Consider the following 18088-nt stretch of genomic DNA (forward strand, 5'->3'; position numbering starts at 1 on the left):
TTTGGAAACTTACACAAACCTATAAAAGGGCTATCTGCGCTAGTTGTTCCTAATTTCGGAGTGATAAATTAGAGGTAAGATAGCTAGTCAACAGCGCCCACCACTAACTCTTATGCTATTCTAATCAAATATTGTGGGTTGACCGCCAGTCTTATAACGCACCCACAACCTCAGAGTGTGAAGCACAATTTTGCTGCAAGAAGACGCCAACCATGAATCCTTTAATCCATAGTCCAGTACGATAACCACTAAGTTACACCTAGTCATTAATTACGATATATAGCTTACATTTATTATATATATATAAAACCAACAGCTTAAAGTGCAAAAAATATTTTAAGGTATCACATTGATTCGAACCCGGCTATCCAGCTCCAAAATCTTAAACTCTACCCCTAGGCCAATCCACGCCTAGTTCAAAAAGAGTAGTTATTTTTTTCTTTTTCTTTTCTACTGTATAATATTAATTTTTTTTTATAAATGATGGATTGATCATTAAAAGTTACCTTGACTCGTGGCTTCCTTCATAATTTATACAAGTTTACTGCTATTTTTACTTACAACAACAAAATAACTTTTTGCTATCTTAGAACTGTCATGCAAAATCAATATTCAGAATCAAAAATAAAATTTTGGTAGAACACTAGATTAACGGTAATTAAAAAGGAATGGTGTAAATACAGTTATAAAGTTTGATAAAGAAACAATATTTACTAAACTAAATGAATTATGTTGTCGAATGCCTGTATAAATGCCTATGTGGCTTTGCTCTAAAACAAACACACCTTTCTTCACTAAAACGTGACTTTCAATTAAGAAAAGATAACCTAGGGGCCTAATCTATTCTTAAATTAGCTACTTCCGCTGCAGCAGACTAGTTTCACTGAATCTACAGCTCACCAGTGCTACTTGTTTAAACATTATTGTTTGTTATAGTTATTTGATACACTACTTTTAATGATCGCGTACTTTCCTTCAGTTTATATTTATAACTACTCTGATCATTTAACGTGTAATAGTGAAATGAAAACGATTTTTCTGTAAATCTGCAAAACAGTTTTGAATAATAAAATTATTAACTTCCGTATATAACCATTCGATGCTTATTTCAACAAGTATTCGGTTTGCACGTATCCAAAATTGTAGCAGCACGGTAGCTCAGCAGTAAGTCTGTGGGTTATAATGCTAAAAATCGGCTTTCTATACTCGTGATTAGCACAGATAGCCCGCTGTGTAACTTTTTATTTAATAACAAACAAACAAAACAAAAGAGAAGCAATTAGATAAAATATTGTGACAGAATGTAAAATAAAACGAAATAATTGAGGGCAGTAAATTTTAGTCTGTGGCGTCATCTCTTAATAGCAATTCGAGTTAGAAAATATATAGTAAAATAGAAGTTATGCTGTACAAATTGTTTGAAACTTTAACAAAAATAGTAGGAGCTTGTTTTTTCTTTTACATGAAAGTTCTGTTATTTACCTGTACAAAAACATTAAATGTATACTACATTTTCTGTACGCAACTTAAAACATTTGTAATTTTATAATCCTGAAAAATGAACATAAAACAGTGGTTATTTCATAGCAAGAAATATTTTAATAGATAACAATAGATGTGATATTAGATTATAACAAGACTAAAAATAATTTGAATAGCATCCTTTTTAGTGACTTAATAGTGAAAACTCGTACTAAAGTAAAGAATAATATTAGGAATGATTCTGTAATAGAATATCATAACGGATTATGTTTCGACAGCTCAGGCGTTTTACACCAGAATCAAGTTTTGTTGTGTGTTAAGGACAAAGCTATACAATAGGCTTGTGTTATTTTTATTTTTGCTCTGCTCACTCTGGGTATCGAAACCCGAATTTTAGCGTTATGAACTCTCGGCCTTACCACTGAGTTACAGTGAGTTCATGTAGCTTTGCGCGATATTCAAACCAAACCAAAACCACTGGAGCTGCATACTTTATTGATTCTTACCACGAATGGACCCCCAGTGGCACAGCTTTATGTCTGCGGTTTCGATACCCGTTGTGGGCAGAGCACAGATAGTCCTTTGTGTAGCTTTGTACTTGATTATAAACAAACAAACAAACAAACTTACCACTACCGAAAGTTCAATAATAATTACATAACGAAGCTTATACGTGCCTCATTTTAAAATGTACATATTATAAAACCCAGGAAAAATAGAAAATTTTAGATGACAGGAATCGGTTTATCATATTAAGTATAAACAATTTTCAATACTATGTGTAATAAATCGAAAAATAATACATCCAGTGTAATTTACTATGCCGGCATTTATTTTATGAAGTTTCTGTTATTTATCTATGCAAAAACATCAATTTTTATCATATTTTCTGTGCGTAATTTAAGATATTCGTAATTTCACATTCCCAAAAGACTTAACAAAAAATAAATGTTAAATTTCAAAGGCATAAAGATCTTAATAGATTATGTTATATATGATATTGAATTATTATAGTTTGGATAACATCATTCTTTACTGGGCCAATATTCTTATTCCTAATTTGGATAACATCATTCTTTATTGGCCAAATATTCTTATTCCTAATTTGGATAACATCATTCTTTATTGGCCAAATATTCCTATTCCTAATTTGGATAACATCATTCTTTATTGGGCCAATATTCTTATTCCTAATTTGGATAACATCATTCTTTATTGGCCAAATATTCCTATTCCTAATTTGGATAACATCATTCTTTATTGGCCAAATATTCCTATTCCTAATTTGGATAACATCATTCTTTATTGGCCAAATATTCATATTCCTAATTTGGATAACATCGTTCTTTATTGGCCAAATATTCCTTTTCCTAATTTGGATAACATCATTCTTTACTGGGCCAATATTCTTATTCCTAATTTGGATAACATCACTCTTTAGTGGCCCAATATTCCTATTCCTAATTTGGATAACATCACTCTTTAGTGGCCCAATATTCCTATTCCTAATTTGGATAACATCATTCTTTACTGATCCAATATTCCTATTCCTAAAAACATCGTTTTTTACTGGCTCACTATTCCTTTTCCTAAAAAAACAGTCTTGTGCAAGTATACAGTAATGTTACTGATGATGATGTAATAACACATAATATTTTGAAACTACTATTAAGAATGTATTACAAGAGATATTAATGTATTGCATTATGTTTGAACTAGAGAGGTATTTTAGTGTGTTTTTCAATCAATTAGAATTCAATATTATCTGCCTATCTATGTTGGTTAAACATTACTAAACATATCAGTTCAGTGGTCCATATATAGGCCACGGACATTTATAGTTCTCTAGACAGATTTTTGAAGAATTATCAAGCATGAAAAACAACTCTAGTCCGAAATATTTTGATTCTCACACAAAAGCTAAAATCATATACCATGAAGAACTGGATGACGTTTAAGGATCTAAATTACTCTTGTCTAAAGCGATGAAGTACTGACACGCAATCACGCATGCGCTCATTGTTCATTTGATTTTGTCTCAGAAAATCGACTTGCCTTTCATGGTTGGTTTGTTACACTTGTTAACGTAAAATTACAGGTTGTCTCATACATGAAGGTGAATACAACACGTGTGAGACAGACAGAGAGGAAATGCCCCCCCCCCCTTAGTGGCACAGCGGAATGTCTGCGGACTTACAACGCTAGAGTCCGGGTTTCGATACTTGTGATGGGCAGAGCACAGATAGCCCATTGTGTAGCTTTGTGCTTAATTACAAACAAACAAACAAACAGAGATGAAATGCAATAGTAAGCTGACTTATCTCACGTCTCACGGACCCGAATCTGCTGTCTCTTCAATTCAAAAGACCAGTCAAGGGAATTAACTGTTGTATTTTGATTAAATTACCGGATTTATGATTCCCTTGGTATTACGAATAATTCTATTTTTGTATTGTAACGTATTTTGAAAATTGAGGAGCTTACTGTTAACTTCAACCGAATATTTCAAATCCGCCTGAGAGTCATCTGACATTACTTCAGCCAGTGCTTTCTAAACTTTTTTCAACTCACGGCACACTTTTAATGTTCCAAACTTTTTGCGGTACATGTATATAAGTCCGTATGGCAGGTTTAGTGGCACCCCCCCCCCCTTGACTAAGATACTGTGTATAAAGGAGAAAAAAAAATCAAATTTGTAATTTAAAAAATTATTAAATTTATAATAAATTTACATTACTAAATATAAATTACTTAGTAGTTGTCGTGGCACACTGCTTGGGAAGCACTGGCTTAAGCTACTACCAAGTAAAATCTTATGACTATCACAGAGCAGATTCTGAGAAGATTAACATGCGCTTTTTAGTGTTATCCAACTTAGATCACTACAGTAAATTACCCTGAAATATTACTTTTCTATTGTTATTGGATTATTTTTCAGTCATATGAATGAATAGTTACAGCTTAAAAATATCTAAACAACACTGTGTATGCATACAAGTACAAATAACCACTGAATGCAAATAACATTTTAAAACTACTGTTAAGGATGTATTACTAGTGATAGTAATGGATTGCGTTACATTTGAACTAGAGATTTATTCTAGTCGGCTTTTTAATCAATTAGGATTTAATATTATCTGTCTATATTTGGTGGTTAAACATTACTAAATATATCCTATAATATACTAAAAAAAAGAACAGAAAATAAGTATCATATATATATATTCTTAATAAAATCCACATGCTTCATATTATGGTATAATTCTTCATGCATATCCTTATATACCTACAATAATCACACAGTTGTAAAACATTCGTTCTAAATAATCATTTACAAATGGAAACTTACATGTGATAGCACTGATAGGCCCAACAAATAATAGTACTGTAATGTAACTACTGCGCAGGGTGTGGATGGATCTTCATTAAAATTGATATGGGGGTTCATTAGGTCCATGCGGGGGTACATACAAATTTTCAATTTTGCATTTTGCGTTTTGCGATTTTTATGGGCGTTTTTTATTACTACTTCGCCCCCTATATATGGATCTTCACCAAATTTGGTATGGATATTCATTGGGTCCACGGGGAGATACATACAAATTTTCAGTTTTGTGTTTTGCGGTTTTTAGGAGTATTTTTGCGTTTTTTACCACTACTTCGCCCCCTGTTGATGGATCTTCATCAAATTTGGCATGAAGATTTGTTGAGCTCATGCGGAGATGCAACAAATTTACGGTTTCACATTTTGTGTTTTGCAGTTTTTATGTTTTTTTTGCGTTTTTTTCAATTATATATAAGGGAAGCAATTTTTCATATCCTAAGATAACCTTTCATTAATCATGAATTTAAATAAATTCCGTCCAGGGGACGGGTACTCCAGCTAGTTCAATAATATAACAACGACAAAAAAACTAACGAAAACAATGTAAATAGAGATATCGATTGAAATCAAAAGAGATCTGTTTTCAATATTTTTAACACTATTGTTTACCGATTTACAAAGCAAACATTTTTTTTTCATATTTTACGATGTTTCGCCAGGTTAACCTGGCATCATCAAGTGATTTACATGAAATGATTAGAACGGAAATATATTTTAACTGAAGGAAAATACGTGAGCATCAAAAGTGATGTATCAAGCAATTATAACACATACGACAATATTTAAACAATGTCACAATATATTTTGAGCATTATTAAATTTACCATGGAGAAATAACAATTTTGATAAAATACGATGAAAATAAAGTTACTCATCATTTAACAATCAATTATGTAACATCTAAAAATATTCTATAGATAAAGACCAAGTAAGTAATTACTTGTCAAGAAGTCAAGAGAATAATTAAAATAGATACAATAGATTTGTTTGTTTGTTATTAATCACAAAGCTACACAATGGGCTATCTGTGATGTGCCCACCACGGGCATTGAACTCGTGTTTTAGCGTGATAAGCCTTCAGATTTACCGCTGAGCAACTGAGGCCTTTATATTAGTTTTTGTTTATTGATAGAGTTTCTTTCATTTTACCCGTGTTTATGTTTATATTATTTTCCCTGTTTAGCATTTTTGACTTAGGAAAAATCAAAGAAATGGTTGTTTATGTATCTGTTCATATACATGGAAAGAAGGTTTTAGATGTTCTTGCAAATGAGTAAAAAGTTGACTCTTTTTTTTTCATTCCAATCTGCGCTTTCAATTCCATTCACAGTTTTTGATACCTATCATCAAGTTAATACTACTATCACTCATAAAACTAAAAAACAAATTGTTTTTAACTCTCAAACCATCAATTATTTTCTGGTGAAATACAACTGTTAAAAAAGGTTTCAATTTTGCTATTGCACCGAATATTATTTCATAATTTGAATTCCAGATAGGATAAGAAGGTTTTCTAGAAAAAAAATAGCAATTAATGACACCCACGTCATCAAATAACTTTACATCTGCTCCTGTCATTTTCAGTTCTAAAAACATGCTGAAAAATTATGTTGATATTATTTCTGAAAGTATTAATAATCAAGATCCTTCCATTAAAATTCAGTGCAAACTTCCCCCAAACGTACACTTACCTAATCTCTCATCTCTATGTTTTTAGAAAGTAGTAAATTTTTACCAGTTCGCGCTCTTTACTCATAAATTTCCCGCCACCTTGACAAATCTAGAACGCCGAAGTTAAACCCTAATCAAGAAGAATCAAAAATAGTGAAACTCTTGAAAAAAGACAGTAGTATAATTTTACAACATATAATTAGGTTAAGGCAGTTGTTATATTATTGTTTGTTTGGAGCATCACCAAAACAATGAACGCATTTCTAGATGGTTCCACTTATTTTCTCTAATTAATAACTAGCTTAAGCTCATCCAGAGTCTGAGAAATCAAATTAAAAGACTTTCTTTTACAGTTACGTAGAACTTCTCTCAACCTTCGAATGATTTATGTAATATTCTCCGATCCTTCGATTTATGTACCCTTCAAATTTGAGGACTCCCTAATATTCACAAACACAGTATTCCTTTACGACCCGTTGTTGCAGCCTGTAAAACTTACAACTATAATATGGGATATTTCTTTGTTCGGGTGTTTTCTGCTCATGTTTCTCGTGATCCTCCTTCATAAAAATTCTGAGATGTTCGGCAAAAAAAGTTTGATATTCCAATCCTTTCTATCACCTAGTGACCATTAATAAAAAAAATCTGTTTACTCAAGTTCCTGTTACTGAGTGCTGTTCTCGAATGTTACCAAAACTGTTCTAAACTTCGGTTTCACTTAAACATTAATACTCAAAAAAGTAAATAAATAAACCTTTCAACTTTGCCGTTAAATGTTATAGTTTCCAGTTGGATGGGGTCAATTATCATCAAGTTGAAGGCCTAAGTATTGGAAATCCTGTAGTTCCAAAGCTTACCGATATATTTACGATTACGACTGAAGATACTACCATTTCAAATTCTCTTTACAAACCAGTATTGTAGTTAAGAAATGTAGATGACATTTTTAAAACCTGCAATGACCTTTATGCTATTGATGAGGTTTCTTCAATCTAAACCAAATTCATCAAATATAAAAATCCCAACAGAAAAGAAATTAACGACAAACTGCCGTTCTAAAATGTTTTTGTTGAAAAGAAAAACACTGGCTTCCAAATTTTCGTATTTCATACAAACACCCACAGGTATTTATATTCATTAGAATTCATTTTGTGACCAGAGCCAACAATTGGGAATATTAAGTACTATGGTCTGTGAAAACAAAAACTTACATTACAACCTCGTATGTCTTAAACTGAATATGACAACCTTGTGTTTCAATACAAAATGTTTTTCCTTCTAATGTTGTTAATCAAGTAATTGCATTTTATAATAATTAATCACAAACTTATAGAAAAAAAGAAAGTTTTAAAGCTAAACCAAAATATTGTATCACACCTTTGATATAAAACTGTGTATGGAGTTGGATGTACAGATCGTTAAAGCTCATTTATTAAAGAAACAAACTCACAGCTTTTCAATTGTGTGCAAAAACATTTAAAAACTCCTTCCCATATATATTAACACATGTCTAAACATAACCATTCCTTTGATTTTTCGAAAGTCAGAATTCTGAACAGAGAAAATAATATAAACAAAGATAAAATAAAAGAAGCTCTATCAATAAACACAGTAGTTAAGAATCTAATTTTTTCAAACAATTTTACGGATTTACAGATCAAATATTTGTTTGTTATTTCACGACCTTTTACACACGAAATAATCGGAATAGAAATAAATTTAAACAAAAGTAATCATAAAAAGTGATGCATCAAACTAGTACAACAAACAACAATATTTAAACAATATGTTTGTTCTAATATAACAATAAACTTTAAGGCAATATTGTTAAATTTATTTCTAGAAATAATATTTTTTGTTATGTATAATGAAATTAATTATACAAAATATAAATTTCCCCCGAAGGTGAAGCCTAAGTATGGAATTACTTGTCAAGAAATCGAAAGGGAATAATTGCAATAGATACAATCGAACACCTTTATATTTTTTTAAAATCAAGGTTTCATTTATCTATTTTAGCAAGAACTGAGTGTACTAGTTAAACACAACTATTTTCAAAATTATACAGTAGTGCCATCTACAGAAATATTTTAGAATAAAAACTGTACATTTTTGGAAATGGATATTTGTTCTTCTATTATCATTATTTTTTCGATCAGTTGATTTGACATACAACCTTTCTTAGACGTTGACAGCACTGCCGCGGGTTTCCCCTTCACAGTATCATTAGTCAAAGCTATTAAAATAAATTTAAAATTGAACTTTTTGTTATTTTGAAAAAGTTCCAGATGATTGGGGAATGTTTAATCATATTTTACTAAACTTGGATATTCTAACCTAATTACCATGGTGTACTCAGTTAGTAATATCCGATTAATATTTGAAAACAGTAGCTAAATTACAAGGTGTCAAAATTATTTGAAGTAACGTGATAGAGTTCTTTGATTTTGTTTAATATTTGATATTTAAATTAAACAACTTCACACAGTCTTTTAAAAAAATGCATCTGTTATTTAAAGATACACCTTAATGTAACTGAGGTCGTCGAGTTCTCGATATTTTTGATCCCATAATAACACAATTAATCAGTATTGTTTTTTGCTCATACTCAAATTATTAATCATATTATTATGGTTTGTTTGTTTTGAATTTCGCGCAAAGCTACACGAGGGCTATCTGCGCTAGCCGTCTCTAATTTAGCAGTGTAATAATAGAGGGAAGGCAGCTAGTCATCACCACCCACCGCCAACTCTTGGGCTACTCTTTTACCAACGAATAGTGGGATTGACCATCATATTATAACGCCCCCACGGAGATTGGGAGTCGAGCGCCCTAACCACCTGGCCATGCCGGGCCTTATTATTATGGTGTTCACTTAGTTCCCCAGTGGTACAGCGGTATGTCTGCGGATTTACAATCCTAAAAACCTGCTTTCGATACCCGTGGTGGGCAGAGCACAAATAGCCCATTGTGTAGCTTTGTGCTTAATTCCAAAGAAACAAACAAACATTGTTCATTTAGACTGAGTTGTGAAAATGAAGTTTTCTGAAGTATCAACATCTTGTATTTTCTTGGCCTTGTGATAGAGCTATAGATTTTGGAGCTGACGAACTACGCTAGAATTTGTACGATACGTTATAAAAGTGACAATCAATCTCTTAGCATGAATGGTAGGTGGTAGGATGTTGCTGACCTTCCTACTGATCAGTAGTTCAAAATTAGTAACGGCGACAGATAGATGTAGTAGCTTTGTTAGAAATGCAGAATACAAATACTGTCCTCCGCACATGTTTTACAGTGTGTATTTTAGTTTTGTGTGAAAATTGTTTATATTTTAACCGAAATTAAATATCTAATATATTTTACTAGATATTTTGCGCCATGTTCCTTCTCAGTGTGTGTATTTTTCTTAGAGCAAAACCACATAGAACTATATGCTGTGTCCATCGAGGGGACTCAAACCCCTGATTTTAGCGTAATAAATCTGTAGACTTACCGCTGTCCCTTCCTAGACTTACTTCCAAGAGTCCGGCAAAATATACGTCTGTGGAGTACAACAATATATTTTCTTTTACGACTTTAGAAGTTCCTTGCTTAGCAAAAGAAAAAAGTTAAAAATAAAAGACTACCTAAAATATTATTATTGGAAGTAAAATAACACAAACAAAAAATTAATAACCTAAGAAATAATATTTTTGATATCAGATATTTCACCGTGACGATTTTGTCGGGATTCAAATAACACAACACTTCGATTTTTAGTTTCGCTCTAAGTCGCTCTAATGTAGCTTGCACTGATCAGAAGTTAATATTAATAATTCATCACAAAATTCTTTCGTCAACATTATGTAGACGGAATGCTGCAACTCTTCGGAATTGTTGCACGACACAAGCAAATTATCCAAAATTCTGGTTTGCATTGCAAAATTGAGTTAATATCATGATAAAGTAAAACAGAAAAACAAATACTATATAAAACAATTCTATTTATACACGATATTCAGCAACGAACAGCGAATATGAAAGTGCTTTCTGTAATTCTACGTCTGTTTTGTTTGTTTTAATTAATCACGAGTGTCATGTTAAAGTTTTTTCTGCTGTCCTTAAAGAATTATGTAAAATATTATTAACATCGTGCTGACCTCTAGTATCAACATATTTTACTAATAAACTTACACTTCACCTTCACTTTAAACTACAAATAGTTCCGTAGTTATAGCACTCATTATACTTCATAATATTGTCTAAATGGATTTCTTGAAATATTAATGGAATAAATACATAACTCAAATGTATATGCCTGACATTACATTTTTATTGTAGTGAGGAAACCTTTGTTTAACTTAAACAATATGGCGCAGTGATACATGACGTAATCTAAAAGTATGAATAGTACAACTTCACGAGCCAACGGCGGCTGTTGTTATCGTAATAGATGTTTACTGTTGGCAGTGTTAATATTGGTATGTACGAGACTGATAGTAATAATTATATAGGTTTAGCATAATTTCTTTTAGACATGAAATGTAAAAAGTGAGGGTAGAACAAATAATATGGAGCCACACGATGATGAACTGGAAAACGACGCTACTCGTTTCATGAAAGATTTGAGTTTATTTGAAGTGCCTTCCAATGATTATTTTGATTTTTCTTCTACCGTACCGAAGAAGTCGGATACATCGGCAAATGAGGAGTTTGAAAAAAAAAGAGAAATATACGCAAATCTGGACGTATTTAGTCGTCCTCATCTGTCGTGCCAGACTGCGACAGGAGAAAAACTTGTAGAATCTACTTATGGGAAAATATTATCTCAAGCAGTTGACGCAAAACCTCAGGTTGGATCCCAGAATGGGACAGGAGGATCTCTGTACCGTGGCCTTGGACCCGTAAAGTCGGGGGCAACCTCCTGCACATCTGCCGTTGAAAAGCCTGTTTATGGCGCGGGAGTCACAGAGACGCTAGGGAGTCCTTCAAAAAGGTTTGTGCCTCCTCAGGGGCAAGGGGTTACTAGTAACAAGTCAGGAGGGCCACGATGTCTAGGTGCTATAGAAAGTTTTGCTGTTGGATCAAGCACAAAGGTAAAAGAACCTCCTGTATATACCAAAATTGATCGTGCTAGTGTAATAGCAGCATCCCGAACAGCTACACCCAAACAACCAATTCCAACAACTGTTGTGGGTGGCCAAACAACTGAAAATGGAACTTCAGGCATTGTTATTTCAAGTGGATATTCCCAGGGTTCTCGAGCATTACCTGCAGTTCCAGGATCCATTGGGGTCGCTGGTGAGCTTCCTTCTGCCAAGGTACACTCGCAAATAACACCAGCTGTTAGAGGACCAGACTCAACGCATTCAAGTCCATGCAGTAGCCTTAGTTCTTCTAGTAGAGAGTCACAACATTCCAATTCTCCACGTGCAAGTTTTGCAAGCCCCATCTATGAAAATGTGCAAAATTTGCATGTGAACCAATCTGTGATTTCTTCATATGGTGATTCCTTATCAACTGGAGGAGGTGAAATACCACATCAAAATATGCAGACATCCAGAAGTCTGGTCACTCAGTTATCACCCAAGAATTCCACATCTTTAACAAGTGTATTGCATTCAAAGCCAGCAACAGTGGAAACTTCACTGTTAGGTGGATATACACATTCCAGTGCTGGAGACTATCCAATATATGCTAATTTACAGAAAATTAGAGATGAAGGTCATTTTTCTGGTAGTGGAATTAACAGAAATAATGGTTCCAATTTATTAAAGTCTGAAAAGTTATTGAGAGATATTGAAGCTTTGGACTCCCACAGAGTTGAAGCAAAATCGGACTCATTTAATCTGAGCCAAATTCATTCGATTATGGCACCTAAAGCAGCATCTTATACTTTGGCTTCCTCCTTTGCAACAAATCGTAATTTTCCACCTCCTGAATATGGGACTGTCCTTTCTCAGTTTCCTGCTGGTACACCTGAGACTTATTCTAATGTTAAGAGTGTTTTATTGGGCACAAGTACCAGTCACATCTCTGCACCATCTATGTCTCAGTCAACAAGTCTGAATACCTCACACTTACCAATGAGTTCTCAAGTGTTGAGGAACCTAGAACGTGCTCCACCACCTTATGCGAGTTCTGCTGGAGCTCCATTGGATACACAAAGTTCTATTCCACCAAAGTCAATCTTGTGTGGTTCTGGCCCTGGTAATGCAACAGTAGCCTCAGATTACTCTAGAAATCCTAGAGTATCTTTGAACTATCCTTCTCCCTACCTGAATACCCCACCAGAACCAGCTCCTCTTCCATCGCAGCATGACCTTTCACCCCCACCTCCTGCTCCACCTCCTGGACGGTCAACACAGAGCCTAGGACTTAACTCTCAATCAGAACCATCTAGAATGGCACAGCAACCACCACAGGTAGCCCCAATGGCACATCACACAATTAGTCGTAATGATCTTCCCCCACCCCCTCCTTATCCTGGAATAGGGCATAGGCCTAACACACTTAATGCAAAAACATTTTTACCATACAATGTGACTCCCCCACGACCAAAAGGCCCCACTGAAGCAGAAAAGAAACTTGAAGCCTTGACAAAACAACTTGAAGATGAAATGGAAAATAACCCAGAAGGAGAATTCTTTGGTAAGTTTCCTTTTTACTGATAACATTGTACTTGAAAGAATTTGACAGTGATCTTTCAGTCAAGGTACACGTCAATTTAGATAGATTTCAGAATATGAGTACTAAGTAAGTACCATGTTGAAAATCCTTGTGTATAATTAGTATAAGTGTTAATAATTTTCAGAATAATTATCAACTTTTTACTAAATCCTCTAAGTCTTTAAGGGTGTTTATAGGTTATGATAAACAGGAATGAGAATATAAACAACTTATTTGAGCGTGCCAGTTGTACATTAATAATGTTTTCATTTTGTATATACCAAATATAATAGACAGAAAATACAAAGTATGGTCAACTTATTAAGTTCGTTATTGAATTTGTTTTTGTACATTGACAATACTGAATCCAGAAGTTTTATCAAGTGCATGTGACACCTCATTTTGCTATGAAAGATGTGAATGTGCATTAAACTTTGTGCATTTGTGTACTTGTACAGTGTTCAGATCTTTTGAAATAGCTTTCATTTTTATGTCACGATCTGTTAACTTAAGAAACTGAAAATGGTTGAAACTTTTATTGTTTTGATATATCATTGGCCTGACATTCAGTACATTAACTTTTACACTTACAATCTTATCAGTAGTCTGAAATCTTTCAGGAAGAAATTTGTGTTTATAATTATCTTAAGGGATTTAATGTTTCTTCTGTACATTTGGTAATATTCCAAAATGATCTATCTCAGCAAGGAGTTTATTAATTAAGTACTTGGACATTTATCACAAGGACAAAAAAAAAGATGATTAAATGAAGTCTTGTATTCTTTTAAAGTGAATCAAGTCTAAGGAAACTTAGTTATTAGGATGCATCACTGAACTTTCACATTAATTTACCAAGATATCAAACAGATATATACATGTATGGCTAATAACAGAGAAGGATATCGTGGGTAAAATCTGATGTCCTGGTGGTGAGTATGTATCCAAATATTATGCTGATTTAGCAAAAACAATGAATGTTTGGTTATGACCTTCTATGCTGTGGAAGAAACTGGGGGGTGAAATTCAGTCTAACACCCCTGCATGGTTCAAGCCCGTCTAATGATTTTACACAATATGTGGAGAACAAGGACCTGTTTGCTTCTTCATGGTTGTCTATGCGAATTTACCCATGAGAAAAAAGAAAATTTAAACCCACCTTTCATTTCTCAGGAAATAACTGATTCCTTTCTTAAGTTTTTGTTCAGTATTTATTGGCCTCCACAATTCTGATAGCTTATTCTTTAAGTTAATTACTGTATTGGAGGGGACTCTCTTAACTGGATTATAGCCTGTCTTTTTACAGAACTTAAACTTGTGTCAGCTCATTTTATTGTCTTCATAATACAACACAAACAAATCACAGGCCTTTATCCTGTCAGTCCTTAAGCTATTCCCCAAAATAACCCTTCCACCACTGGAATCATCCTAGTAGCTCTCCTCTGATCCTTTTCCAAATAAGTCATTATACTTTCTTATGTATATCTCTAGTGGTTGTTTTAAGTAGTGTAACTGTAATGTGTTGAAACACTCACGTGATAAGTAATATTTAATTGTTATAAAGCACTAGTCCAAAATGTAGCCATGATAAATTGTACTTATAAATTTTCTTCTAATGCAGAAACTGTAGGCACATTATAACCTACCTTAGTTGTTAATCAAGAATTAAGATAGAGTATAGAATTTAGAATAAAGAGAATCAACAGATAAAACATTCATATCCTGACAACATATTGCAGATTTCGTTAATCATTAGCCGTCTGTCATTTCAACTTTTTCCATGTAGGAGAGTATTTGTTGGTGAAAAATCACAGTAAGACCATTAATTAAAATGCAATTCCAAACATTTACTATATCCCAGAAAATTATTTCACGTGTACTACATTTTACTAAACTGCTACGAGCAAAAAAATCTATTATTCTATATTGTGTTTCACTTAAACATGTCGTATGTAAAAATGTCTAAAAATTTACCAGTGAAAACAAAGATTAATATGTCAACCACACTACATCAACCATACCAGTGTCAATGAGGCTTTTCCCCCAATACCAGGGCTCATTAGACCAGCTGGAATATGAAAAATCATAATTAGGATAGGGATTAATAAAACAATATTATTTATTTTATTTTTAAGATTAAAATATGTAATATTATGTATGTAATTTGCTGATATCATGAGAGGACATATTTCACATATATATATATATATATATATATATTATATATTGTTCAAAAGAGTTCAGGAGTAATCAGTTTTATATAGTCTAATACAATTTGCAAGAATTATGGCTTTCTCATGAATAACCCTACTACATCACATACCATACCCTTGATCTGTAATAAAACTTCAAAGATCTATTAGTTTATTTGAAATCAGAAAAAAGATAAATTAACACAGCACATTCTATAGGCAGTAAGTGGTGTGACTGTTCTAGATGTGTTACTTGCAGTTATATTGATTCTAGAACTGGGCTCAAGTTATCCTTTTGGATACAACATGACCTGCATTATTTATTGTATATTTTGCTCTAAATCTAACAAGTTGCACATTGGTGAAACTTCACATAGATAGAGATTGATTAAAGAAAATAGTAACCTTGACCTTTCTGTCTGTAGACATTTCAGCACTACTGAACATAACTGACTTGTCAATACTTGTACCAAGATACTTACCACTAGGCAGGATGTAAAGAGATTATGTTGATCATAAATTGATTTTTAAGTTTGGAATTAAACAACCTAGTTTAAAAAATTAAAGATTTTACTTTCTGTATTTTAACATATTTTATTGTTTTTGAGTTTTGCATGTTTCTTTTTCAAATTGTAAGTAAATGAAATAATTCAAATTCTAAATGAGCATTGCTTTATCCTGTGTGTTTTAATTAATTTACAGATAATGAATTTATTACTAATTTGTTTAAGTAACAATAGACACATATTCTATTATTTTCAAGTAAATTAACTTCTTTTTTTTTTTTTTTTTTTTGTCTTTGTAATAATTTAACTTTTTTTTTTAACCCACAATTTTTTGCATGTTCTACCATAATTTTTATCATGATATCCTAATAACTATCACCATACCTTATAACATTTCCAGACTGTTTATAAAAGGTGGACAATAACATGGTTTGGATTAGTTTTCAGCCAAAGAGACATAAATGTTATCAGATGCTGTCACTGTCCAATGGGTAAATTGGGATTTTTGGCTGGATGCTGGTAGCATACATTTAGGTTTAAGGAGTTGAAATAACCTACCAGCTCTAATGGATTTCATAATTATAAATTATTTTATCTTGCCTTGTTTTTATCCCATTGTTTAGTGCTAAGTCTGGTAGGTGTACATGCATTCTTTAGAAGCTTCTGGTCAGATATTTGTAAAGTCTGATGAAGAGCAGTTGCATGAAACATCACAAAAATAAATTTACTTTTAGTGTAATTTGACAATTTTGTTGTTTAAAAATTACATTGTGACTATTTATATTGTAGCTATGATAATCATGTAATCTAACATGCAAATGTATATTGTTGGAGTCCATGATATCCACAGATACTCATTTGATATTACAGACTTTTCATCTCGGTAAATGTTACTAAGGCATGTAACACCTCATACAGTAATGTAAGTCATATCTTGATGTGGCGTGTCTAAAATGAGTGAATGAATGGGCTGCGAGATAATATTACCAACTGCTCCATCAGTCATACTTCTAGAATAGTCAATATATTCAATTACCTTTGAGCATCATGACCTTTGTACTCTGTTGCTGCTTGACGTAGGTTGCATATGGAGGATATGAAATAAAATAATTTATTTTCAGGTTTTATATATACACTTGAATAACCAAAAAATCATAAATTACTACATTGATACCATAGAATTCCACCATACTTTATCAAGCTTAGTAACTAAGCTATATTTGTGTATAAAAAAAATATGAAATTTCATGCAGAATAAAGACACAACCTATCTTCTTGAAATCTTGGTTCGAAAGAACGAGATGGCATCCTAACACGTGAAAGTGTCTGAAAAAGCCACTGGTGAGACATTCTGAGCTTTTGATTGGTTATTCACATTTCATATATTGAGTGTATATAAGAGACTGTTTCCAAAAATGGAAAGAGATTAGTGGGGCCACTGTGTTTGATTACGTACATGAGTGATATCTCAGCAAATACAAAAGATATGAGGTTCTTATTTTATATTCTAGCTTGTCAATATTGGTAATTTGAATTTCTAATTTGTACAAAACTATAGACTTAGTATTTTGACATCACAAAGATTTTAGTAAATGTTAAAAGTCTTTTGTACAAAAAAAAAGTCAGATTTCTTAAAATTATTTTCATAAAGATTTGTCTGTAAAGATTAAAAACACTTTTCTTCCTCTTAGTTTCAACTTTTGTTTGCATAATCTTTTAGAACTTCTTAAATGAATATCAAAAGATTTTTTCAATAAAACTATATATATATTTCTGTTATTTCTCTACCTTAATACTATACAGGCTTGACCCACTTGCCCAACATTTTAACCACCACAAAAAATTATCAAATAAATCCTTTTTTCTTTTGAGAATGATTACAGATGGTAAGAGAAAGTTGTAATTATTTATCCTAAATAGCTTCAGACTAGTAACAATTTACATCTATTTTAATTTAATTTTATTGTTTTATCGCTCTTTTAATCATTTTTTACTACTAATCCTGTGTAAAAAAAAAAGGGAAAAAACACTTGATGTTGCATAGCCAGGGTTCATGCAACCTGGTAAAGTGGTTTTTAAATTTGTGTTGAAAGTTATTCAGAAGAAAGTTTTAAATTAAAAAATACAATAATAATTACTTAATGTTTCAAATTGCATGTGTGTGTGTGTATATATATATATATATATATATATATATATATATA

General features: G+C 32.4%; 1 protein-coding gene across 2 annotated transcripts in view; it reads left to right on the forward strand.

Annotated features, from left to right (window-relative positions):
- Window positions 1-10936: 10936 nt before the first annotated feature.
- The window catches only part of LOC106458099 (flocculation protein FLO11-like), a 49317-nt gene continuing 42165 nt past the window's right edge, over window positions 10937-18088 (forward strand). For both annotated transcript variants that reach the window (XM_013917555.2, XM_022384236.1), the window contains exon 1: window positions 10937-13171. In XM_013917555.2, the coding sequence (XP_013773009.1) occupies window positions 11092-13171 (2080 nt within the window). In that variant the 5' untranslated portion in view covers window positions 10937-11091. The remainder of the gene's footprint in view (window positions 13172-18088) is intronic.

This window comes from Limulus polyphemus, unplaced genomic scaffold (genome assembly GCF_000517525.1).
Source record: "Limulus polyphemus unplaced genomic scaffold, Limulus_polyphemus-2.1.2 Scaffold416, whole genome shotgun sequence".
NCBI lineage: Eukaryota > Metazoa > Arthropoda > Merostomata > Xiphosura > Limulidae > Limulus > Limulus polyphemus.